Genomic DNA, 26,783 nt, shown 5'->3' on the forward strand with positions numbered 1-26,783 from the left:
GCTTGTCAGTATCCTTCTTGAACTGTGGTGCCCAGAACTGGACACAGTCTTCCAGGTGAGGTCTGACCAGAGCGGAATATAGTGGTACTATTACCTCCCTTGATCTAGACGCTATACTCCTATTGATGCAGCCCAGAATTGCATTGGCTTTTTTAGCTGCTGCATCACACTGTTGACTCATGTCAAGTTTGTGGTCAGGTCCCCCAATTCAGCTTCCTTGGGCTACTTAGAATCATAGAGTTGGAAGAGACCACAAGGGCCATCCAGTCTAAATGCAGTCTTAATGGTAAAGGGACCCCTGACCATTAGGTCCAGTCGCGGACGACTCTGGGGTTGCGGCACTCATCTTGCGTTACTGGCCAAGGGAGCCGGCGTCCAGCTTCCGGGTCATGTAGCCAGCATGACTAAGCCGCTTCTGGTGAACCAGAGCAGTGCATGGAAATGCTGTTTACCTTCCCACCGGAGTGGTACCTATTTATCTACTTGCACTTTGATGTGCTTTCAAACTGCTAGGTTGGCAGGAACTGGGACCGAGCAATGGGAGCTCACCCCATCGCGGGGTTTTGAACCACCAACCTTCTGATTGACAAGCCCTAGGCTCTGTGGTTTAACCCACAGCGCCACCCGCGTCCCTTGTAGTCTTAGGGTTTCATTAAATCAGGTTCATTGCACTTGCAGGAGGAAAACTGCTCCAGCAGCCAAATCTGGGGCAATACCGATGAGCTGTTCCTATCGCCTCGAGTTTCACAGGTCCATCTCAGAACTTATTAGAGTCTTAATACTGGAATGGATCCAAAAGTCCAGCTACACCCGACAACATGGCAATTAACAAAAAGTCTCCTGAATGTCCCCTTTCTGAGACACTGGAGAGATGCTGCCAAGGAGTGTAGACAATATTCAACTGGTCTGGCTCGATATAAGGCAGTTTCCTATGTTCCTAGGACATGCTGGCCTACCAAAAGAGAGAGAGACTCTTCCTGCACATAGAAATCCAGTTTTTCAGGGAGATGGTTTCCTTACATCATGTGTAGGCAAACTAAGTCCTGGCGGCCAAATCCGGCTCAATCGCCTTCTAAATCCGATCCGCGGACGGTCCGGGAATCAACTTGTTTTTACATTAGTAGAATGTGTTCTTTTATTAAAAATGCATCTCCGGGTTATTTGTGGGGCATAGGAATTCGTTCATATATTTGCTTCAAAATATAGTCTGGCCCCACCACATGGTCTGAAAAAGTCTGCTGACCCCTGTCCTAGGACCTGTTTGAATGCTTGCCTACAGAGAGAGAGAGAGAGAGAGAGAGAGAGAGAGAGAGAGAGAGAGAGAGAGAGACTCTTCCTGCACATAGAAACCCAGTTTTTCAGGGAAATGGTTGCCTCCTTACATGCTGCATTTCTTTCAACAGGGAGCTGTTTTTGTGGGACAGCATTCTAACACTTCTAGTTAGAAGTGAAACAGCCCAGGAAGACCTGAACCACTCCGAGGACTCAGCTATACAGCTGCTAAAAACAAACAAACCATGTTTCAAGTGTTTTTAAGTGCAATATACAATGGGACACTAGATGGCGACGGTGAGCCTTATGGAAAATTCAATGCATATTTTTTTTTGAAACACACATTTTCAGAACGTTTTGTTTTTATATATGTGTATAGATTCCACCTGAGTCTACTGCCTTGATGGAGTGTGGAAGTAGAGCGGTTTTCGGTTACTTAACCTGCACAAATACAGCCATCTGCGGCTCCTCCATGGACTGCAAGGCTGTGTCCACCAGTTTGGAAGAAGAGTCAATATGGTCACCACATGTTTTGCAGAGGGATTTCAGGTGCTGGATCTTTTCCTCCTGCTCGTAGGTGATCCTCTGCAACATGATCTTCCGCCTCTCTTCCAAAATGGCGCACATGCGGTCAAACTTCTCGCACAGGGCCTGCTTCTGGGCTTTGCAGTTGTGCTGCTCAAAAAGGGGGGGCGGTTAGAAAGCTTAAACTGAAATTGGTCGCTTGGTACTCAAATGGTCCATGTCAGACTTAACAAAAGGTGGTTTGTCGTTCTGAGAACAGGTTCACGTCTACCGCAATCCCTTCCCCCTCTTCTTCCTATGAGGCTTGAGATCCAAACCTCCTGCTTTCAGTTTTGAACTAACCACAGTTACTGAGGATGTTGTGGAAACTCTAGAGCAGGCATAGGCAAACTCGGCCCTTCAGATGTTTTGGGACTACAATTCCCATCATTCCTGACCACTGGTCCTGTTAGCTAGGGATCATGGGAGTTGTAGTCCCAAAGCATCTAGAGGGCCGAGTTTGCCTATGCCTGCTCTAGAGGGTGTCCAGACTCATGGAATGGTGATTTGTTCTAACTCCAGTTTGTCGGAACATATAGGGAAACATGGTTAGTTCAAAACTGAAACGTGTTTAGTTTATGCCCCTCGAGAAAGAGGAGCAGGAGAAGGAGCCTCATTCTCCTAACTGCAAGCCACGGTCTGTTGTTATGTCTGAATCTGAGGGCACGAAAAGGAATATCGATCAAACTTATCAGCCTCACTCAGGAACGACTGGAAACCTTGATTGTGCAAACAGCAGGGAACTGACGGTTTTACTTCTGATGAGTAAAAAACTGGGCAATATATATTCATATAGGGCAGTATTCAACTCATTCAGTCCATCACCATTGCATGTGCAATGGAACTTCACCCCTTTCTCCTCTCCCTATGCACACCCCATGCCCTCATCAAATCTGCTCCAATACATAGATATATAAAAAGGTAAAGGTAAAGGACCCCTGGACGGTTAAGTCTAGTCAAAGGCGACTATGGGGTTGCGGCGCTCATCTCGCTTTCAGGCTGAGGGAGCTGGCGTTTGTCCACAGACAGCTTTCTGGGTCATGTGGCCAGCAGGACTACACCGCTTCTGGCGCAACGGGACACCGTGACGGAAACCAGAGCGCACAGAAACGCCGTTTACCTTCCTACTACAGCGGTACCTATTTATCTACTTGCACTGGAGTGCTTTCGAACTGCCAGGTTGGCAGGAGCTGGGACAGAGCAACGGGAGCTCACCCCGTTGCGGGGATTCAAACCGCCAACCTTCTGATCAGCAAGCCCGAGAGGTTCAGTGGTTTAGACCACAGCGCCACCCGCATACCACCTAGAGATGTATACACATGTATACAGTCATACACATACACAGGAAAAAAATTAAAAATTGCTTATGAATTGGGTAAAGGCTGAGGTCAACCTACCTAATAAATGTTTATACTGTTAATTTCTCCAGAGCTTCTCTAAGGCAAAAAACTATAATGAGGGCAACATTTCTTACCTTTATCACATTTGAGCAAATTAACAATATTTATTCATCTCCTCTCCAAAACTGACTTTCAAAAAAAAAAGCTCCCTACAGAAATAGGTGAGATACTTTTAAAACGATGACTGATTTTCTTTCCTCCAGGAAAAAAAGCTTGTTGTTCTTTGCTTTTTTTCATACATAAAAATCCATTAGCACCAGAATTGTGGTTTTTTTTAAAAAGTATGTGAATCTCACCCACCTTCTCCCCCAAATCTATTCTGCTTAATTTCCTTAGCTTTTTGAGAGAAACCCACAGTCGGTTGAGAAGGTGATATGAGGGAGGGGAAATTGCAAAGCTAATTCAGATCTCTCTGAAATAGGGTTTCCCCCTCCCCAAGGTATTTAATGACATTTAATCTTAATGCAATGCAAACTTCTTAGCAAAAGTTCTTAAATGGTGAGTGCTTATCTGAACACCCGGTTTGTGCACTTCCATCAGACAAGTCCTCTGGCATAGTTGTCAGGGAAACTTCACCGAAGTCTTAGAGCAAATTAACAACAAGGGGGGGGGGAACTGTTCATCTCCACTGAAATTGACTTACCACCCCTGATCTCAACAATCATTCTGATGTGGTAAGCACTGTGACATGGACACCAAAGGAAATGTCACTGATCCTTTGAACACGGTGACCTGACACAGATAAGTGGAGAGATGGCAAAAATGAAAAATAACGAAATGTTGAGGAGTCGCGTCCTACCTCAACGTTCCTGCAGGAGCCTTGCAGATCCCCAACGTAGGCCTGGATCCTGTCGTTCGCAGCCACGAGGGCACCAATCCCTCCCGTCAGCTCTGCCTGGAAGGGAGAAGACCCAAATTAGACTCGTTTGGCAACAACTCTGCTCAGCAGGGCCGTCTTACCCATAGGCGCTAGGGGTGCGGGGCACCCGGGCGCCGGGCTCTCAGGGCACCAGTCCGGGGTCCAAGGGTTGAGTTTGGGGAACAGCCCGCCCATCGGTCGGAGCGCCACTGCAGGCTCTTCTGCTGCGGGCAGCTCTGCGCCGTGAGTTCGAGGGCAACTGAGCCAGCAAGATGTTGAGGCAGCCGGCTGGCTCCGCACTCCTGCGCGTCTGGGACTGGGCAACCTGGGGGGGGATGCGCCGGGCGGATCTTTACACCCCAGCACTGCATATGCTTAATACAGCCCTGCTGCTCAGTCTGCTCCCCTAATGCTCCCGGAAGCGGGCAGTGTTTCAGACGGCCACATCCAACCCAAACGAGTCAATTTCAAAGCGGGATACAGAAGGGATTCTCCCTATGAGCACAGAATCACTCCCCACGCCTTGCACCCAACTTCAGGCCACTCAAAACAGAAAATGCTGCACAGCCAAAAACATGCAATGGAGAAGGAAATGGCTTCAAGGAGACGCTCTTTATTCATGCTTACCCCAAAGGCATTTGTTTATTGATTGGCAGCACCATCCAATAACCAAATTTCTCGGGTTGGTTTGCGATGTCACCTGTGCTGTAAGATCCAGCAGGTCCCACTCGGTGGGGGAGGTCTTGGTGCATCAGCATAGCTCGGCACCTGGGTCAGGCCAATGGTCCACCCTGTCCAACATCCTGTTCTCAACTTGCCCAACCAGAAGCCCCATGGGCAAGCCTGCAAGCAGGATCCTAGTGTAGCATCCCTTTCCCCACCTCTGATTCCAGAGAGTGGGCATTTCAAGACATCCTGCCATTGGTAGATGCTATTCCTCCAGGGTTTGCCACCGAAGGACTCCAAAATATAGAGCACATTGTGAAACAGAAAGAAAGCTTTGCAATGTGTCTGTGAGAACATTTAGCTCTTTCCCATTTAACTGCAGCTCCCAAATAAATAAGAGTCATGATGGCCAACCAATGTCCCCACCGTGGAAGGGCGTGTGGGTCCAGAATTGGCCCTCACAGTCACTTACGGACTCACTGTTAAAACCGTGTTTATGGAAGACAATCTTACTCAGCTACGAGGGATCGCCAAAGAAGTATCTTATTTTTCACTCCATAAGACGCACCTTTTCCTCCTAAAAAGTAAGGGGAACTGTCTGCGTCTTATGGAGCGAATGCGTGGTCCCTGGAGCTGAATTGCCTAGGGGCCAAAAGCAGATCGTGCTCTTTTTTTTACAAAGAAAGAAGGGGGTGTTGAAAGGAAGCCACTGAACAGCTGTTCAGCAAGTGATGGGGAGAGAGATAAGGCTCCCTTTCCAGCCCCACCCTCTTGCCCAGGCCTCCATTGTTGAATGCAGAGGGAGGCTGTTTGTTTCCCCAGCGACATGTGACTGGCTGATTAGATTATCTGTCTGGAAACTGTAGAAATGGCTGTAGGACGAGAAGCTGCAGAACTGTGAGTTGAACCCCATAAAAACAGGGCTTTTCCCTTTGCAAAAAAAAGCTGCACCACTTCCAGCTGATCCTCAAAAAAACAGGGCTTTCCCCCTTTTCTCCTCTAAAAACTAGGTGTGTCTTATGTTCAGGTGCATCTTGTGGAGCGAAAAATATGGCGAATTATGAAACGGTCTCCCCCCCCACACACACACACACAAACTGGTGCAAATGCACCAAGCATCTTTGGCAACATGCTTTCAATGGCAGTTAAAAACATTTTTTCTCGCACAAGCATTTACTAGATCTTAAATCCTCTTTTGGCTCAGTGATTCCCTGTCTGTTGCTTTATTGATTTTTAAATGGATTTTTAATGTGCTCCATCTTATGTTGTACGCCACCTTGCTACATAAATTACAGAGGTGGCTTTAAAATAGGAGGAGGAGGAGGAAGATGATACAGGGGCAAGTCTATCCTCACACAGATGGCTGTTTTACCACAGGCATGGTTGTGATCTGTGACAAAATCTTCCTTACCATTTGGGCTCGATAATACAGGTGGCCAAACTACCCCAGGGTGAATCTCACCCTGGGGTGCACCAAGACATTCTACTGCCTGGGGCAAAGGACAAAATGGCTCCGTTGGTTAGAGCGCGGTGCTGATAACGCCAAGGTTCAGGTTTGATCCCTGCATGGGATAGCTGGATATTTCTGCATTACAGGGGGTTGGACTAGATGATCCTCGGGGTCCCTTCCAACTCTACAATTCTATGATTCTATGACATATAGTTCTCCAGTTTCCCCCTCCTCCGTGGGTATATTTTCCTCTGCAAGAATTTGTCCGAAAGCAACGTTGTGGAAGGAAGAGGAGTGTGTGTGTGTGTGTGCGTGTGTGTGTGTGTGTGTGTGTGTCCTGATCTATTCCTTGTAGCCAAAATTAAACATTTCAACCATTCCCAGTAGCTTCACAGTTACAGCCGTGCTTTAAAGGTTTTCCAATCTGGGTTTTAAAAAGAAATTAATTTTAAAAAGATTTCAGCTTGCTACAGAAAAGTCTACCAATTTGTTCCCTTTGAAGAGCTGAGGGGGGAAACAAACATTATACATGCATGCATGCATACGAAAAGATTCTATCAATTTGTTTTTCTCAAATAAAAAAATTGCTCCTTCTCATTTTTCTGAAACTACGTAGGAAGAAGGGAAAACACTTTACAATAGCCCTCTCCTCCTCAACGGAGGAGGAAATGAAGAGGAAGGAAGGAGCTCTGTGCCCTAGTAGCAGGGCTGGGTTTAGGCTGGATGAGGCCCTAAGCTACTGAAGGTAATGGGGCCCTTTGTATGTCCAGCTTGTTGGGATTCTTGCTCCATGTCCGCAGTCATGGGATTGTTGTCTATCACACGACGGTGTATGTTTTCATTCCACAATGTGGGAAGTGACGGAGACAGGATGTTTTGTGTTACTGTGTTCCGTGAAGTGGGACTATTGTCCTTTGTCCTTTTTCTCTTTGCTGTCTGATGAGAAAGAGGAAGGAGCTATGTCAGAATGCTCCGAGTGTATTGTATGTAAATAAAGTAGATTAGCCAAAATGCTGTGCTACTGAGTTCTGTTACACAAACTGCAAATACTCTGCAGGATCCTAAAGTGTGCTAATGCCTTTTGGTATCAGTCGCTGTGATGTTCGGGCTGGAGAAAGCTTTTGAAGCTCCCAAACAACCGACCAGGAGGGAGAGAACATGCCAGTCGGGCATGTGTCTCTGCCAGGGTCCTACACAAGAGTAGGACGATCCTAACACAGCTGTCCTTTGTCAACAACAAATTGTCACTGTTTATTGTGTTGAATATATTCTATATTTTTTGTTGAATATATGCTATATAAGGGATGCGGGTGGCGCTGTGGGTTAAACCACTGAGCCTCTTGGACTTGCCAATCAGAAGGTCAGTGGTTCGAATCCCCGCAACGGGGCGAACTCCCATTGCTCTGTCCCAGCTCCTGCCAACCTGGCAGTTCAAAAGCACTCCAGTGCAAGTAGATAAATAGGTATGCTATATGGTAATTTATGGATCTAATAGGTATCTAAAGCCATTTGCACATAACAAAATGTGTATTTTATCAAAGTTCTAGTTACAGGTGGGTAGCCGTGTTGGTCTTCTGTAGTCGAAACAAAATAAAAAAAAAATCCTTCCAGTAGCACCTTAGAGACCAACTGAGTTTTATTTTGTTTCAACTACGGCAGACCAACACAGCTACCTACCTGTAACTAGAACTATGGAAGGCACCACATTGAGCCGCATGAAACGGAAGTCCATCAACCTCACCAAGAAACTTGCACAGGTACAGACCGACATCTTCTTTCTGACTAAATGCAAGAACCTGGACATTATACCAATAATAAACTTAGTTGGTCTCTAAGGTGCTACTGGAAGGATTTTTATTTTTATTTTATCAAAGTAATTGTTGAACTGAAAGGCAATTAAGAAGAAGTATATTAATAGTGAAATAATTATTAAGCTCTAACTTAAAATGATTTTTTTATTAATAACAAACTTAATAATGCAAACAGATTGGCATTTGGCAATAACAAAATTTCCTTAGGAAACACAGTTTACAAAGACTCATAATCTAGTCTCTAGAAACTTGCTATAACACGAAATCATAATAGGTGTAAATATATGATGCAAACCACTAATAATTATAAATAGCAGAATGTAGGCACCCTATATATAGAAATGAGCAAACCAGGGATATTTTAGGGAGCAGGCTAGCAGGCGGGGTCCATTACTTACATCGTAAGAGCCTACATAACACAAAACACTGTTGCTGTATGTAGGTTTTATTTGTTTTTTATCTTATATTTTGGAAATGTGCACCCAGTTTTTTCCCCTTTAAATTTTTTTTTGGGGGGGGGAACCCCAAGAGAATGGGGCCCTAAGCCAGTGTTTTTCAACCTTTTTTGGGCAAAGGCACACTTGTTTCATGAAAAAAATCACGAGGCACACCACCATTAGAAAATGTTAAAAAAATTAACTCTGTGCCTATATTGACTATATATAAAGTAATTCTCTTGAATTTTTCAATTTTTCCCACGGCACACCAGGCAACACCTCGCGGCACACTAGTGTGCCGCGGAACAGTGGTTGAAAAACACTGCCCTAAGCTATAGCTTGTTTGGCTTATACGAAAATCCGGCACTGCCTAGCAGCGTCTCCAGCTAAATGACTGGCCCTCCTGCCAACGTCACAGAACAGAAAGGGAAACAGTGGAGGCACCCTGGGAAATCAGAGCCATCAGCGAGAAGCCAACCTTTTGTTGTATGTAGATGTCAGAGAGAGGCGCCACTTCGCAGTCCTTGTGCTCCCCGAAGACCTTGCAGAGGGAGCAGGTGGGGACCCCGCAGGTCACGCAGTAGATGTTGATCCTTTCTTCTTCATGCTCTTCGCAAATCGGGTGCTCGGTTTTTAAAGGTGGTCTGGGGGGGGCGGCGGGGGACAAGAGAGGGAAACAAGCTTATAAGGTAGGGAGAAACAAAATAGAAAATTCTTTCCAGTAGCACTTTAGAGACCAACTGAGTTTGTTCTTGGTATGAGCTTTCGTGTGCATGCACACTTCTTCAGATACACTGAAACAGAAGTCACCAGATCCTTAAATATAGTGAGGGAGTGGGGAGGGGTATTACTCAGAAGGGTGGTGGGAATGGGTGATCAGCTGATAGGTGTGGAAAACGACTCTTAACGGCTGCAATTAGTCTTGCAGGGAAAGGCAAGGGGTGAGATGGCTAAAGATAGCTTTGTTATGTATAATGAGATAAGAATCCAATGTCTTTGTTCAGACCAGGTTTCTCCATGGTTTTAAGTTTGGTTTTAAGTTGCAATTCAGCCACTTCAGGTAGGGAGAGACAGGGACAAGATACATAAGCCAAGGAAAATAGCCACCAGCCAGGAGAGACAACGCGCTAAAGATTTAAAGTACACTCCCCAGCACAGAATCACGGGAACTGTAGTTTGCTGAGGGTGCTGGGATTTGTAGCTTTGTGAGCAGGAAACCACAGTTCTCGTGATTCTTTTTTTTGGGGGGGGTGCTTTAAATACATATTGTGGCTACAGTGAAAGACGGGCCTGGCCGCTTCAGCTTCGCTATAAAGGCAAACCGTTTTTAGAGTCTCGGGAGCTCCAGTTATAATGGGTAAAAAGCTAAGCCCCTGGGGAAAGTGCTTAAGCTAAGGGAATAAACAAGTTGCCCTCCTGATATTGGACTCCAGCACCCATCCTCCTGGGCAAGACAGCTGGGGATGATGGGAGCTGGAGTCCAAACACACCTGGAAGTCACCACACTGGCTATTCCTGGCTGTCACAATTTTGCTTCCATCACTTACCCGTTCTTTCCATTTCAGTTTGGGTGGGGGGTGGCGCTCAGTTGATGCCCCCTTCAACGCCCTCAGTCTCCTTTCTGGCTGGCAGGAGATTGAGAACCAGCAAAAAACGAAGGGATCTCTTAATTCACATGGCAGGAAACTTACTGCTCTCAACTGCGGTGGCTTTAAATGGGATTTAAAGGCCCTCTTTGTGACTACAGCGGCACCTCGGGTTACATACGCTTCAGGTTACAGACTCTGCTAACCCAGAAATAATGCTTCAGGTTAAGAACTTTGCTTCAGGATGAGAACAGAAATCATGCTCTGGCGGCGCAGCGGCAGCAGGAGGCCCCATTAGCTAAAGTGGTGCTTCAGGTTAAGGACAGTTTCAGGTTAAGAACGGACCTCCGGAACGAATTACGGTAAGTACGTAACCAGAGGTAGCACTGTAGTAGTCTCACCACAGCTATATGCTCTCTGTCCATGGTCAGAGGCAGCATGCCTCTGAATTACCAGTCGCTGGGCTAGCAGCAAAAGGGGGGCCCATTGCCCTCCTATCTTGCTTGTGGGTTTCCCATTGGGCAACAAAGGATGCTCCATCTGATAGGCCTTTGGTCTCATCCTGCTACAAGGCTGGGTTCTTTTGGGCTTCGGCACGTCATAGAAGCAGCGTTCTTTTACTTCCCTCCTATAGCAAATATCGCCAGCTACCTGAAGGGAGGAAGGGGAGGGGTCTGAAATGTTGATTAAAATCTCTTTTTCTGTGGCATACAGAGACCTCTAGTGGCCAGCTGTAATATTTCACGACCCTGATATTTTTTTTAAAAGTATGCAGGAGTTAAAAACCTATGCAGAGTTTGAAGAATAGCAGCAGATGAGAATTTCAATTTAATAATTTATAATTAATGTATATAATGAAAAGAACACCATGGAAAGGGTCTAGATTTGGGTAGGTAGCCGTGTTGGTCTGATGCAGTCTGCGGGTTGTGCATATTGTGTCAACGTTGCTCGTTTTCCATTTTGGGGCTAACAAAACACGGGCCACAGTAGTGGCACACATAAATAACCTTTTTTGACACCTGCGAATTTCAGTCTGAATTATCCCCAACAGAAAGGACTCTGGTTTTTTTTTTGGGGGGGGAAGTACTTTTAAACGTGTTTTTTTTAATTCATTATGTATCATTTCTGTTATGTACTGAGTTGAATAGGATCCAAAATGCAGCAGTCTGATTGGTCCTAGAACAATAGGATTGAGATTGCAGCAGTCTGATTGGTCCGCAGGAGCCACCCAATCCAGCTCCAGGTGGAAGTGAATCTGCACTCTGATTGGCATACAGGAGCATCCCGGAATTAGCCAATCATGTGGGGCCCATTGTGTAAACAGTGTATATAAAGCAAACGTTTTGGGGGAACTGCATTCCTCACTACTATGAGCTGAATAAAGAGCATGAAAATCACACTTGACTCCGAGTATATTTCAAGCGGTCCAAACAACCACTTTTGACACTTGGGAATTTCAATCTAAATTATCCCCAACTGTAAGGTTCGCGTGAAGGCGCTTCGTGAGTAACGAAGCAGGAGCCCAAACAGTCTTTTGCAGTTTTATTGTGCAAACTATTTACAGTGCAGAGCTACAAAAAAGCATGTCTGTCACAGTCGCTGGCAGAATCCGGGAGTGGCCCCTTCCGGCTTCTCCCCCAGCATAAGAACTTCGGCACCCCAAGTCTCCTCCTACCCTCCTTGCGTTTCACCCCTCTGTGCAACTGGGGCGACGGAAATGGCGTGCCTCCCTCCTGACCAGCTGGGCGAGGTGAGCACAGGGTCTCAGCAACATCCCCAGGCCCTCTCCCCGCCAGGCTCCCTGCTTGTGGCTCCTGGCTAGAAGAGGCACTGGGGCTCTCAGTGGCATCCCTAAGACCCCTCCCTGCCTGCCTGCCTGGTTCCTTCCCTCTCCTCCCCACTGGAGGTGTGGCGGCTTTCCCCGCTGGAAGAGGTGCAGCTGCTGAATTGGTGTCGGGGGGTCTCTGTATGCTAACGGACCCTCCGTTCCCCTCAGTGGGCCAGGTGGCAACAGAAAGGATTCTTATTTTTGTTTTGTTTTTTGTAAAGTACTTTAAAAAAATCCCTCCCCCAAATCATTATGGATCATTTCCCAATACTCTTTTATCCTTTTACAAGTCCACGTTTGCCAACATTTTGGGGTGTGCAAAATGCACACACACACAAACATACACACACACACACACAATGACACATACCTCTCTGGGCCCCTGGCTGATGCTTGCTTATAAATATCAATGATGTTTTCAACCAGAAGGTTCCTTTGCAGTCCGTAGATGCCATGTCTGTCGAGGACCACTTCGTGGCGGCAAGACGGGCAGCGAAACCTCCCCGCAGACCCCAAGGTCGTTCCTCGAGACTGAAACACAAAGAAGAGATGTTTTGGAGGCAGGGACATCTCGCAAACCTGTGTGTGTGTGTGTGTGTGTGTGTGTGTGTTATTGCAGGATTCCAGACGCTTACCCAGCGTTCCTGTTTCCTTTTGGAAGCGAAGCACATCAGAGAATGTGGTGTCTTCATGATATTCGGTTTATTTCCAGATATCTACAACCAGAGCCTGCGATGGAGGGGTTCACAGCATAGCACCCCAAAAGGGTGCTGCTTCCCCCATAGATGCAGCCTTGTACAGCCGTACCTTGCTTCTCGAACGCCTTGTGGCTCAAACGTTTTGGCTCCCAAACGCCGCAAACCCAGAAGTGATATTCCGGTTTGCAAACGTTTTGGGGAAGCCAAACGCCCGACACGGCTTACATGGCTTCCGATTGAGTGCAGGAAGCTCTTGCAGCCAATCGGAAGCCGCGCCTTGGTTTTCGAATGTTTTCGGAAGTCGAACGGGCTTCTAGAACGGATTCCGTTCAAGAACCAAGGTACGATTGTATGCAAACAGAAATCAGGCAGAGATCTCTCTCTAGCTTTTCCACTCCTAGCATCTAGCTGGCATCACTCCTCTCTCCACTCTGGCCTATGTCTGTCTAACTAGCAGCCATTTGAGGGAGAGATGCCTACCCATTTTACATCTAGCACAGATCCACTACCTTTGTTCCCTTAATGGCCCATTACCTAAGCTATCACCTCACCAGGAATTTGAGTCCTTGCTTCTATTCTAACACTTGCTGGATCCAGGGGTTACAATGGTCCTGGCATACAGCCCACTTCCCCCACAAAAAACCTCCTAACTATATACAGGTGAAACTCGAAAAATTAGAATATTGTGGAAAAGTCCATTTATGTAAGCAATTGTTTTCATTAGCTACTGGAGTTTAATATATGAGATAGACTCATGACATGCAAAGCGAGATATGTCAAGCCTTTGTTTGTTATAATTGTGATGATTATGGCATACAGCTGATGAAAACCCCCAAAGCTGAAATTGTTAATTTGGGGTTTTCATCAGCTGTACGCCATAATCATCACAATTATAACAAATAAAGGCTTGACATATCTCGCTTTGCATGTCATGAGTCTTATCTCATGTATTAGTTTCACCTTTGAAGTTGAATTACTGAAAGAATGAACCTTTCCATGATATTCTAATTTTTCGAGTTTCACCTGTATATTGCTGTCGATTGCAGTTTTAAAACACGATGTCCCTCTCAGGCAACAGGGAGGGTTGAGAACATGAAAGATAAATGAGCTGGAGTTTACAAGGGACCAAATTTACATTTTTGCATTTGGACTGATCCTTACATTCCTCTCCAATCATTCTAGAACAATAATAGGCCACTGCATTATTCAGAGTTGCCTTCATTCTGGTTGAGGCCATGTTGAGCTTCATAAAAGGTGACTAAATTTTCCCGGGGAGTCTTCAAAAACACAGCTATTGAAATATATCACAACTTCAGCTCAGAACAGTTGTTATAATGAAAGTCATCGCGGAAACCTCCAGAGAGGCTGCCAGGAAGGAGACAAGTTACTTGGGTTGCTCAAGAAGGACTGGTGATATTTTTACAAGAAACCAAAGGCCAGAAGCCAAGAGCAAAACGCAAGACATTTAATCGTGTGATGGCAGGTGTCAGGCATCTCTCGGGAGAACGGAAGGGGCTGGAAATTAGAACAGTCGCAATCCCCTAGTTATCCAAATCTGTCCGGACGTAGCCTGAGGAAGGAACCTAAGCCCTGCAAAGCAAGCAAATGTCTTGGGGATAATGTCAGGATTTGGTATCTTCACACCCCAATGCTTCAGCCCTCCTGGAATTAAATCACAGTAAACTAGTCAAACACACATTCATAAACTTTCTTGCTCTAGCCATAGGGGGAACGAAAGGAAAAACAGCAATGGCCATAAAAACATTTTTAAAAACATTTAGCAGTACCGGTGCAATAAACCACGGTCAAGTCTTTGTTGCATAAGCTAGAATAGCAGGGAAATCTCAGGTAAAATCTGCCAGTTTAAATGTCCAAATCCCCTTTGCAGTTGGCCGCTGTTTTATCTAGCTCTTTTCTCCTGATCTTTTTAGCTGCCAACACATATAATGCTACTTTATTTATAAGTTATAAAGTCATCAGTATCGCTCAGCAGCCATTTCACCCTTTCCACCCTATTAGAGTGCATTCCATTCGTAAGAAGGGGTTTTATAAATCGGTCTCTCGGATCTATCTATAGCGGGCATTGCAATAAATAATGGTGCAGATCCACTACACAGGGTTGCCCACATATACAAAGTCTCTCCTCGTACTGTAATTTGCTGTACCGACCATCCAACACCATCGAGGGCATCGACTGGAATCGTAATTCTGTAAAAGCAATTCTTAGTACGGCAAGTGGGAACTTTGTCAGATGTCTAGCTCAGGTGTGCTCCATTTTAATAAGTGGGAACCATGGTGAGCTCTTGGAAGAAGCTATCATGATTAGATCCCTTTCTGCAAATTTGGACCTAAAGAGACAATCTCTTAGGTGCCTCCTATCCATCTTCATGGTCACCTGAAGATCTTGTAATTGATACTGGGACAAGAGGCTTTGGGTGCCAGCCTTCCAGCAATTGGACTGTTCCCGTTCAGTGTGGGACATAGTGGGGAATCTCTCCTCCCAGAGAGACTGGAGTCTTTTCACATAGGTTAGAAGACACAGATAGTCCATTCTAGCCCGTATTGTTGCCACGTCTGCTTCAACGCGGATAAGAGCAGCTGGGGTCCCGTTGGGGAGCAAGAGCACTTTCCTGAGAAATTTGTTCTGCACTATTTCTAAGGCTTTGATAGCATTTGGGTCTGTGCCCCATATCACTACTCCATAGAGCATTTGGGAAACCACTTCAGTAAACTAGTCTTTGCCAACCTGGGGCCATCTAGATGTGCAGGACTACATCTCCCATCTGCCCCAGCCAGCACGGGGTAATGGGAGTTGTAGTCCAAGACATCAGGATGCCTCCGTCTTGGGGAAAGCTGCAGCAAGTGCAGAGCTAGATAGAGCCACGCCTTCAAGCTCAAGAGTTTGTTTTCATTGACCGATGCTAAGATTTCCCATGGACTGCAAGAAGATCAAACCTATTCATTCTTAAAAAAATCAATCCTGAGTGCTCACTAGAAGGACAGATCCTGAGGTTGAGGCTCCAGTACTTTGGCCACCTCATAAGAAGAGAAGACTCCCTGGAAAACACCCTGATGCTGGGAAAGATGGAGGGCACAAGGAGAAGGGGACGACAGAGGATGAGATGGTTGGACAGTGTTCTCGAAGCTACTAACATGAATTTGACCAAACTGTGGGAGGCAGTGGAAGACAGGAGTGCCTGGTCTATGGGGTCACGAAGAGTCAGACATGACTAAACGTCTAAACAACAACAACAACAACAACAACAACCCCTTAGAACCCCACATGTTGGAGGGATTCTGAATAACCTTCCCCAACATTGTGAGGATGGACCTACACGTCTGATAGACATTTGCTATACCATCTTCATCATTATATCGAACATTATATGGCACTTTGTATTTTTGCACTTTGTAAATTGCACTTTGTACTAGCACTTTAAGGGACCCAGGTGGCGCTGTGGGTTAAACCACAGAGTCTAGGGCTTGCCGATCAGAAGGTCGGCGGTTCGAATCCCTGCGATGGGGTGAGCTCCTGTTGTTCGGTCCTAGCTCCTGCCCACCTAGCAGTTCGAAAGCACGTCAAAGTGCAAGTAGATAAATAGGGACCGCTCCGGCGGGAAGGTAAACGGCGTTTCCGTGCGCTGCTCTGGTTAGCCAGAAGCGGCTTTGTCATGCTGGCCACATGACCCGGAAGCTGTCTGCGGACAACGCCGGCTCCCTCGGCCTATAGAGCGAGATGAGCGCCGCAACCCCAGAGTCGGACACGACTGGACCTGATGGTCAGGGGTCCCTTTACCTTTACCTTTACCTTACTAGCACTTTGATGATTTAAAGCATATATAGGTTTGCCTCTGATGAAATATTTATAAATGCCCTTTGCATTATGATATTGTCAGTTTAGTTTCATATTTATGCAATTCTTCCAGTGATATACACGGTTTTGTATTTTTTCTGAGAGACTAACATGAGTTTGGCCAAACTGCAAGAGGCAGTGGAGGATAGGCATGCCTGGCATGCTCTGGTCCTTGGGGTCACGAAGAGTCGGACACGATTGAACGACTGAACAAGATTTCCAGCATGCTTTTCCCCCTCCAGTGGATGCTAACAAAAACCTCACCTAAAATGATTAATTATATTAATAATACAAGTGCACCACAGAAGCAAATGGCATGCGACTACACCTAAAGCGGCGTAAAAAGAACTCAAGAACCCAGCTAACAAATAAGAACAATGCACACAGCAACAGTGTTAAACACCGGCTGGCAGAGGAGAATAGCTAATTGCTTCGACTAATAGCTAATTGCTCTCTGGGGAGGGATCGCAGCTCAGTTCTGCGGAGCAGGCACTTTGCATGCGGACCATCCCAGGTCCAACTTAGGACATCTCTCGGTGAACGGATCAGATGGCGAGGAAAAGATGCCTGAGACCCTAGACCAGTGGGTTCCCAAATTTTGGGGAGCCCCTGCCCCCTTATTTCCACAAACTCGTCCCCAGCGCTGGTGGCCCTACCCTATAAAATGTGTTATTCAGAATAGCGGTTTGCACAACCCGCTAAGGAAGATAACAGCACAATAACTTTCAAAGCAATAATTATTAATTGCGCATTCGTTCAAAATCCCGTTACAGTTATTCAGCCAAATTAATACAACAAAGTGGATGGACTTGATACCGGCTTTTCAAAGACTGATGGTAATTTATACCTCTAGAGGCACTTGGGTTATACCTTTAACACACCTTAGGAACCAAATGCATGCCCCAAATGGTTGCTTCGAGCCAGAGTAGACAACACTGGCCTAGATCAGGGGTGGGGGACCTTCTTCAGCCTGGGTGTTGCATTCCCTTTTAGGCAAGTTTTTTTGGGGGGCCGGCACATGCCAAAGTGAGCAAAGCAAGATACATTTTACCTTTCTACAGTAGGCTAGTCTCTACACACAGAGAGAGACCCTTTCTGTTCTCCACCCAATGGATCCAAAGGTTCCATTGCAAGGGACGTGGGTGGCGCTGTGGTCTAAAGGCTCTGTGGTCTAAACCACCGAGCCTCTTGGGCTTGCCGAAGTGTTGGCAAAGGCTTTGTTGTTGTTCAGTGGTTCAGTCGTGTCCGACTCTTTGTGACCCCATGGACCAGAGCACGCCAGGCACGCCTATCCTTCACTGCCTCTCGCAGTTTGGCCAAACTCATGTTAGTAGCTTCGAGAACACTGTCCAACCATCTCATCCTCTGTCGTCCCCTTCTCCTTGTGCCCTCCACCTTTCCCAACATCAGGGTCTTTTCCAGGGAGTCTTCTCTTCTCATGAGGTGGCCAAAGTATTGGAGCCTCAGCTTCATGATCTGTCCTTCTAGTGAGCACTCAGGGCTGATTTCCTGAAGAATGGATAGGTTTGATCTTCTTGCAGTCCATGGGACTCTCAAGAGTCTCTTCCAGCACCATAATTCAAAAGCATCAATTCTTCGGCGATCAGCCTTCTTTAGGGTCCACCTCTCACTTCCGTACATTACTACTGGGAGAACCATAGCTTTAACTATACGGACCTTTGTCGGCAAGGTGATGTCTCTGCTTTTTAAGATGCTGTCTAGGTTTGTCATTGCTTTCCTCCCAAGAAGCAGGCGTCTTTTAATTTCGTGACTGCTGTCACCATCTGCAGTGACCATGGAGCCCAAGAAAGTAAAATCTCTCACTGCCTCCATTTCTTCCCCTTCTATTTGCCAGGAGGTGATGGGACCAGTTGGCAAAGGCTGCTCTCCCCCTTAAAATGCACCCTCTGTGCAGCATGCTGTAGCTACGATTCCTGCATTGCAGGGGGTTGGACTAGATGACTCTTGAGGTCCCTTTCCAACCCTACAATTCTGTGCTTCATAAGCAAGCCATTCCATTGAAGCCATAAAGGCAAAGCATTTTTTATGCTGATAGCAGCGTTGTTTAAACTCGGCTGTTATCCAAGTGCCCTGGATTGATTCCAGGCAATGTGATAGGTCAGCGATCACTCTTTTCAATATCATTGCCTCTAAGCACTTCCCCACTGGGTTTTTCCTCATGCTTTCCTCTTAATGGAATAATGATGATGATGAATCTGCACGTGCACAGTTTGGATTAGTAGATATTTCCACCCAGTCCCACAACAGCTGCAGCATCAGAAGCAGGATAAGGGCCACTTCTGAGCTGACAATCCCTGCTCCTTCCCTGTGCAGAACAGAGAGATGATGCAATGGGTCCCTGTGCCATCTCTCCATTTCGTACCAGCAGGGATCTCAGTAAGAGAATACTGCTATCCATTGCAGAGCGTTTGGAGGCACCTCCCCACTTAGGGCACAGTATCCTGCGCAGTATCCTGGGATGCGGGTGGCGCTGTGGGTTAAACCACAGAGCCTAGGGCTTGCTGATCAGAAGGTCGGCGGTTCAAATCCCTGCGATGGGGCGAGCTCCCGTTGCTCGGTCCCAGCTCCTGCCCACCTAGCAGTTCGAAAGCACGTCAAAGTGCAAGTAGATAAATAGGTACCGCTCCAGCGGGAAGGTAAACGATATTTCCGTGCGCTGCTCTGGTTCGCCAGAAGCGGCTTAGTCATGCTGGCCACATGACCCGGAAGCTGTACACCAGCTCCCTCGGCCTGTAACGTGAGATGAGCGCCGCAACCCCAGAGTCGGACACGACTGGACCTAATGGTCAGGGGTCCCTTTACCTTTACCTTTATCCTGCACAAGGGACTGTGAAGGGGGGTGCGGTCCGCCCCGAGTGTCACCCTAACGGGGGGTGACAAAATGGCGAGCGGTACTCATCACGGCGGGCCTGCAGCACACACGAGCCACACGTCTCGACACCTGCAGGCTCCGCGCTGTCCGCCCACTGTCTCCCCCCCCAGTTGTAGGGTGGCTGAGGCCCCACTGTGTGCCCCATCCCATATGGGTGTTGCGTGCCAGTGCAGAGCACCGCGTCTCGTCCCTATGGGTGCCGCATCTTGTCCCTATGGGCGCCACATGCCCTGTGGCATAAGGCACCCATAGGGATGGCACAGGAGAGCACAAAACGCAGAGTGCCCATAGGGACAGCACGTGATGCTGAGCACCCCATTCAGTCCATATGGGTGCCAAGAGCCCCACCCCATGGGCAGTTTGCCCCGCCCCTGGGCACTCCGCCCCAGGTGCCCCAGAGGCTTCCTCCGTCTCTGTCCTGTGCCTCTTCTGTTGACTCAGATGCCACAGGTGACCCCCCTTCTCTGCTGTTTGGCTTGAACAGCATTGCTCCTCATGTGACATGCGCAAGGGAAGTGTTGCAGGAATGATCCATCACTGGCAACAGCAGCAGCCCTGGGATGATGAGGTTACCTGCCCAACTCATCCTTTGGTCGTTTCCGCTCCTCCCTTGGGTAGTCTTAACTGCAAGTTCAGAAGAGCCTGCCGGATCAGGCCAATGACCCACCAAATCTATCATCCAGTTCCCCCAAATCAACCCACACCTGCCCATTGTACACAGCGGTGAAGGAAGCACATGAAAAGCCTCTGAAAGGGGGGAAAGGGGAAGCAAAGCAGGCGCTTCAACGTGAGGGGCGGGCCAGCGAGGTGGGGGGCGTCACGCTTGTCATTGGCATGACGCCCCCTCCTCGCTGGCCCGCCCCTCGCACCGAAAAAGTGCCGCTGAAAGGAGGAAAAGGCGGCATGGCCCACTCGGGGGGTAGGGGGGCCGGCCAAATTGTCACCCCCCTCCCCTGGAACCTGGGGCGCGCCCCCCCACCCCACCCCCCTTGCTCTTCCCCTGATTGTACATGGCTGTTGTTTTGGCTTCATAAGCAGAGCTGCTCTCCCCTGAAGACTGGAACTACGATATAGGATACCACCACAACATGCAGCCAAAATAAAGGACCCCTCCGAACGTCCTTTTAGTTGTTCATTCATGATGGTATGGGGCAGTTATACACAGTCCTGCTTTCAATACTCTGTATTTGCAAAAGTTTCGGGTGGGACATACCACTTCCTTTCCCATCGGTGCAAACCCCACTAACTTCCTGCTGCATTTGAAATCCTATAACTTTTTAGACCATACACGACTCAGGACCTCAATAACTTTAGGACCACCTTCCCCATACAAACTGACCTAGACCTTGTGGTTTGGAGGGTGACAACACGAGAACGGGCCATTCTTTGCGACCGCAGGGCTTGCGGCAGTTGCCTTTTGCCTAGCACTGCATCACACCAGGGTGAATACATCTTAAGCAAACGTGCCTTGATATTTTATATTGGCAGCTGAATTTTCTAGTGTTTTGCGCTGACGTTTGGTTTTAAACAAATGACTGGATTCCGACAAGGAAATCACACACTGGGTGAAGAATGGCAACTGAAGTCGTCGTCGGTATCCGTCTATCTCGAGAGACAATGGAGTGCACCTCTGGGGGTGAAGTCAAACTGCTGCAGAATCACAGCGCCTGCTGTGGCTGAATAGATTGGGAACGTGTAACTGCTGCCTCCGGGATTGTTTTTGGTGCATTAGCAGCACCAAGGATACCTCCCGGGGGAGGGGTGTGTGTGGCAAGTCTGGGCAGTGTGGATGGAGGTCTTGTGCTGCCCAGATGACAAGACCCCCCTCTCGACCTCACTGGTGTGGTCCAAAGGGAAGCAGAGCAAGACATTGGACACTGGTACAAGGCATTGGGCACAGTACAGGTACTGTGGCTGAAGTACATTCAGTTTCATTAGCTGACCCCCCAGTTCTAGAGTGATGGCTAAGTATTTCTCCCTCTCTGCTTTTTGCAAACCATTCCGTTCTATAAATAGGTACCATGTCCTTAGCCATCTTATAGCACAGGGGTGGGGGCCAAATGCAGCCCTCCAGGCCTCACTACCTGGGCCTCTGAGCTCTCCCTAGGCCACACCCCTTCTTCCACAGGCCACGCCCATTACTCCCAAGCCACACCCAACACTTCCACACCCTCCTTGAGTGTTTTTGCCTGCTCTCAATGTGTCCTTGTCTTCCGATGTTACCTGTTACTTGTCTGGCTGTAGGATACAGAGGGATGTGCAGGTAAAAGTAACTAACCAAGGTAAAATTGGCATTATTTGTTCTGCCCACCTTTGCCTGTGTGTCTGGCCTGTGGCCCCCCAGAAGGAAAAACAACCCTCAGTCTGCAAAAGCTTCCCCAGCCCTCTTGTAACTCCGTAATTATTATTTTTTTAAATCCCAACAGGGAGCCAGGAATGCCCCCCACCACCACCTTACAGGGGTCGCTTATAGCATGTGTCCGTCAGTCCACATAGATTCCCCCAGTCATCTTGCAAGACACGGGCCCTTCCTCAAAGCTCACGCCACCTGCAATGATGATGGGCGTTTTGCTAGCGATTCCATATCCCTGGTGCCACCTTCTCTCTTGCCAGCAGGCAACTGTCTTTGCCCCAAAATGAAAACTGTCTTAGCCCCAAAATGAAAACCAAGCCAAGCTGCAAACTCAGGCATGTTCTCGGCTCACCTGAAAGATGTCGTTGGCACATTTCCTGCACAGGTTGTGCTGACAGGGCAGGATGACCACCGGCTTGGTAAACATCTCCAAACAAATGGGGCAAATGAGCTGCCTTTCCAGGCTATCCATGGTGGGGCAATCTCTCGGGCAGGAGTTGTAGTCCATGTGGGTCGACATGACAAGGGAAGAGGCAAGTGCCGATCTGGACGTGGCTCCCTGTGTGCCCTCGCGCCAGTCCTGGAGTGCGGCGATGAGAAAGGGCAAGAGGAACGGCTCGTCGCTGCCAACGCCTCCATGTGGGAGGCAGCTGTTTGCTCTGATTTCCCCGAGGTCCACAAAAGCTCGGCTCGAATGCTCCAGGAATGTGATGGCGGAGACTCTCTTGCTCCTGCCATCTCGAGACAGGGAACGGTTTGCCTTTTTATTCTGCCTCAGCATCCCTGCTCAGACACAGGGGTCGTGCACTGAAGATACTGTGCCACCCCAATCTCCAAGCAGCGAGAGATTCCAGGGGTTTCAGCGCTTGGTTTCTTTTGGAATGAAGGCCAGCAGAGACGGTGGTGTCTTTAAGATATATGGTTTAATTTAAACTTTTAATTGTAATCTGACTTGTGCGCATTTTCCTCTGCAAAGCACCATCTTCACAACACTATAAAGAACCAGAAATCAGAACATAGAGCTAAAACCTCCACCCCTTCCTTTGAAAATAGGTAAGGAGCAACTTTTGGTTGGGATGGGGGCAATACACGAGGCTCCCTTTGAAGACTGCATGGAAACAGCAGCTAATACAGAATGCAGTCAGCGGCTATTATTTCTGGTGGGATAGTGTCTAGCTAGTGTGTCAGACTAGGATCTGGGAGACGACCAGGGTTCGAATCCCCACTCAGTCATGAAGCTCACTGGGCGACCTTGGACCAGTCACTGCCTCTTGGCCTAACCTACCTCACAGGGTTGTTGTAACCATGAGCCCCCTAGAGCCCCTTAGTGCAGGGGTGTCGAACTCCCAAGAGACAGCGATCTACTCACAGAGTTAAAAACTGGCAGTGATCTACCCCCTTTTGGGGGGTTCAGGTCAAAGTTGCTGAGCTTATTTTAGGAAGGAGAAAGGCCCATTTTGGGGGGGGGGGTTCAGGTCAAAGTTGTTGAGTTTTTTTCAGGGAGGAGCCCCAGTTGTTCAGCTTCTTTGGGGGGGAGTCAATGATCTACCAGTGATCTACCGCAGACATCCAGTGATCTACCGGTAGATCACAATCTGCCTGTTGGACATGCTTGCCTTAGATGAAAAGGTTATGATATAAATGGGCTGGTCTTACTGAAAACTTCTACTTCTCCTCAGAATTCCTCAGAAATTTCTGTGGCCACTCTACAATATATCTTTGCGTCCAAAGGCTGCCACAGATGGGCGGGGTATAAATAATAAATTATTATGATTATCATCACAGTTGCTCAGGACAAGAACCCAAGCTACACAAGGAAAGTGGCTTCCATGCTTGAGTTCTTCCTCCTTTTAAGTCACAGCATTTTGGTTAATGGCAGAAAAGGTCCTCATCCAGCCTTAAAATAAACATTAATGAAAAAAACAGATCAAGAGAACACTTTGGGTGGTTTTTTTTTGCCTTGAAAACATTTATTTTACAACCTTGGTTTCTGATAATTTAGCAGTCTTTATTTTTTTCAATTTTATGTTCCTATTCAGACATACAATACATAAATTACATGCTAAAACATAAAATAAATTCCTTCTGCTTGAACTGTAGGTATGTACAGGAGCTCAGTATTTGCGAGTGTTAACAATCCACAAAGTTCGGACAGCCACAGCTACTTACATACAATTTAAAGGGTGACCCTTTTTAAGTAACATAACAAAATATATATATATTTTCTATGTATATGTATATATATATATAATTGCTTTTCAAATGCATTTATACTTTTTGATTGTTCTTTACAACTAACATTTTTCTTAATTAAAAAAAAAAAAAGTCATCTGGATTCCCCCCTTTCTCCAGCAAGTACAAGTGCAATATGAGACTCTTGATACATCTTCAACAGGTCACACAGACTTCAGGAGAGGCCACAACGAATCTTACTAAAAATCAACAGCTATGTGAATGATGGAATCTACCAAATTTTGCCTTCTGGAGCCATGGTTCATTTCAATGGGGCTTACAAACCTTCACTGAAAGAAACGGCATGAAAGGAGCAATGGCTGACTGGGCCACAGTTCGTCCTAACTTTTTTTTACTCATATGGAAGAAGAGGCTGCCTTGAATAGAGCGATAGCTACACAAAACAAAAATACACATACCATGTTCCCCAATAGAGGAGAAGGGGCAGCAGCAGGAGATGATACAAAAATTAATAGAACATCAGCAGTAGCTGAACGACGCCACACACACACACACAGAGAGAGAGAGGACTAATGTGGAAAACGCAACTTCTACAGCTTTTGCAGCTTGGCAAATCTCCAGGTTCATTACACACACACACAGCCCACCACCCATCGACACACAACACACAGGCGTACCAAGAAGTAAAACAAAATCGCTGAGTCAAAACATCGAAACGGAAATAAGCTGCAGGTCTTGCGCTGTGCAATTAAACAATTTGGGTTGGTCTGCCTCCAGCAAAATACCCAAAATCAAATGTCAAGTGTTATTGTTGGCCTGCAGAAGCAAGTCCCCACTCCGTGCTGCGCCAGTTTAGCACAGCGCGCAGGGGCTCGCTGAGCAGGCGGCTCGGTTCAGAGGCGGCTCGTGGGCCATTTAAACGACCCCGTGGGCTGCTTGTGGCCCATGGGCCGCAGGTTGCCAACCCCTGCTTTAGACAATCACATCGACTCATCTCCTTAACAGTCAAAGCTGAATTACCAACAGAAACAACCACAGCAATGCAGGCACTCATCCTACGATTTTCCATGCTATGCCCCCCTTTGTTAAATACGCTGCCTCCAGAAACAGCTTAGAGACGTCTAATTTTTAGCCATACCCTGCAACTATTTCAGAAGCCACCTTTCCCCCCCACTTCAACCCATGACAACCATCCCAGAAACAACTCTTTGCCTCTCAGGATATTGCTGCCTTCTCTTTGAATCAAGCCGACATGTTCAGGGTTTTTTGTTTTTTTTTAAAGGACATGCATTTGCTGTCCGTTCTTGATGTGTTTGTTTGCAGGAGCCCCAATTGCTGCAGGAGGCTCCTAGAATCGGGGCACAGTTCCCACCCCGACCTGTAACGTAGGTAAAAACTGTCACAAGGGTTGCTGATCGAACAGCAGACCCCCCCCCCACAGCAACACCACATCACTGAGAACATAATGTGAAACTCTGGTTGGGGTGCTCTCATGATAATGAATGAAATGTTATGGAGCATCACATTTTATTGACTACTGTGATGGCTATAAGAAAAGGGGGGTGGAGAGAAGCAATGTTTGGAAGTTACTAAGCTGAAATAAAAAGCTCTTGGTAACATCAGAAATGGCAGATATCTACCCACAAGTGCTACAAGGAAGTTTACGTGTTTTATATATACATGTATATACAGATAAAAACAACAGATTCATACATACACAGCCTGTGAAATTTATTTAGCATTCGTAGGTACAATGTCCCTTGGCTCTCCAAACAAAGGATGGCTGCATTGCTCATTGCACCAAATGACTATTTTTATTTTTATTTTTTTTATTATCACTTCAACAGCAGCTGCTGCAGAGGGGATTTGGAGCTCATCTGGAATGTAGAATAAATTAAGACCAGTTTCCCAAGCAACAGTTTTCCTGAACACATCAGGACTTGGCACTTTGGTGCCTGAAAACGTAACATCTGGTTCCTAGTAGCTCTGAGAACAGTGTGCCTTTTCCACGGCAGTTATATCTAATCAGTGCATCCATGATACATTTTCAGACACGGGAAAGCCTCCCAGGGTCACTCCTGTGTTGGGAAAGGGATGCAGAATCAGAGCTCATAGCAAGTTTCCGGATGCAAGCCTGTGGCTTGGCATGATTTAGTAAGAAGCTTGGAAGTCCAACCAGCAAACTACCAACCTTCCTCAGGCCACATTAGCCCCAAATTGCAAATCCCAGGTAATCAAAACGGCAGCCCTCAAAGCTCTCCGTACCACAGGAAGCTAGCTGCACAGATCCTCCCTGACTCTGCCCAAGTGGTCTGACGACAGGGCAGTATGAACATGTTACGATAGGTGTTGCTAACACAGCCAGCTCCCTGAATGCAATCTGAGAGCAAAATGGGCAGGCTCACGAAGATGCTTGGGAAAGCTACCATCGCTAAAAGAAAAAACGAACACACTAATTTAATTTGCTGGCAACACATTTAAGCATAGAAAAATGATGCAAAAGTTTCATATGCATTGGCAGTGAACGTTCTTCATGTAAGCCAGTGTCAATGGACTTTTAAAAAGTTCATTGCCCGTTTTTCATCTCTCGCTTCATTCTCACTAGCTCCAAATGAAAAAACGCCGCGTTGATTTTAGTGAAGGGGGGTGGGGAGAGATGCTCTGCAACTCGCATCTTCAAGTCCCTGGGAGCTGAACTGAGCCAAAGAGCCAGAGCTAGGATGTGGTTTGGCCACCATGCAAAGCAAAGCAGGTACTTCTGGGCTTGTGACAGCTTGGTGCATTATATATGCCCATCACAAAGCCACATGGAACTCACTTTTTAATTGGCTAGATCCACTAGTTTTGACACAGCTAAATAGGACTGAAGGACAACCTTCTGCAAGTCTTCTAACAACATAATGTGGGTTTGAAAAAAATG

General features: G+C 47.1%; 1 protein-coding gene across 1 annotated transcript in view; it reads right to left on the reverse strand.

The window, feature by feature from the left end:
• The window catches only part of LOC117049112 (tripartite motif-containing protein 54-like), a 33,010-nt gene extending 10,550 nt beyond the window's left edge, over positions 1 to 22,460 (reverse strand). The window contains exons 1-5 of the mRNA XM_033153769.1: positions 22,023 to 22,460; positions 12,244 to 12,404; positions 8,938 to 9,103; positions 4,036 to 4,131; positions 1,714 to 1,947 (exon numbers count right to left, since the gene is read on the reverse strand). Coding sequence (XP_033009660.1) covers positions 1,714 to 1,947; positions 4,036 to 4,131; positions 8,938 to 9,103; positions 12,244 to 12,404; positions 22,023 to 22,451 — 1,086 coding nt within the window. The 5' untranslated portion in view covers positions 22,452 to 22,460. The remainder of the gene's footprint in view (positions 1 to 1,713; positions 1,948 to 4,035; positions 4,132 to 8,937; positions 9,104 to 12,243; positions 12,405 to 22,022) is intronic.
• Positions 22,461 to 26,783: the final 4,323 nt, after the last annotated feature.

The sequence above is a fragment of the Lacerta agilis genome, chromosome 6 (assembly GCF_009819535.1).
Source record: "Lacerta agilis isolate rLacAgi1 chromosome 6, rLacAgi1.pri, whole genome shotgun sequence".
Classification (NCBI taxonomy): Eukaryota; Metazoa; Chordata; class Lepidosauria; order Squamata; family Lacertidae; genus Lacerta; species Lacerta agilis.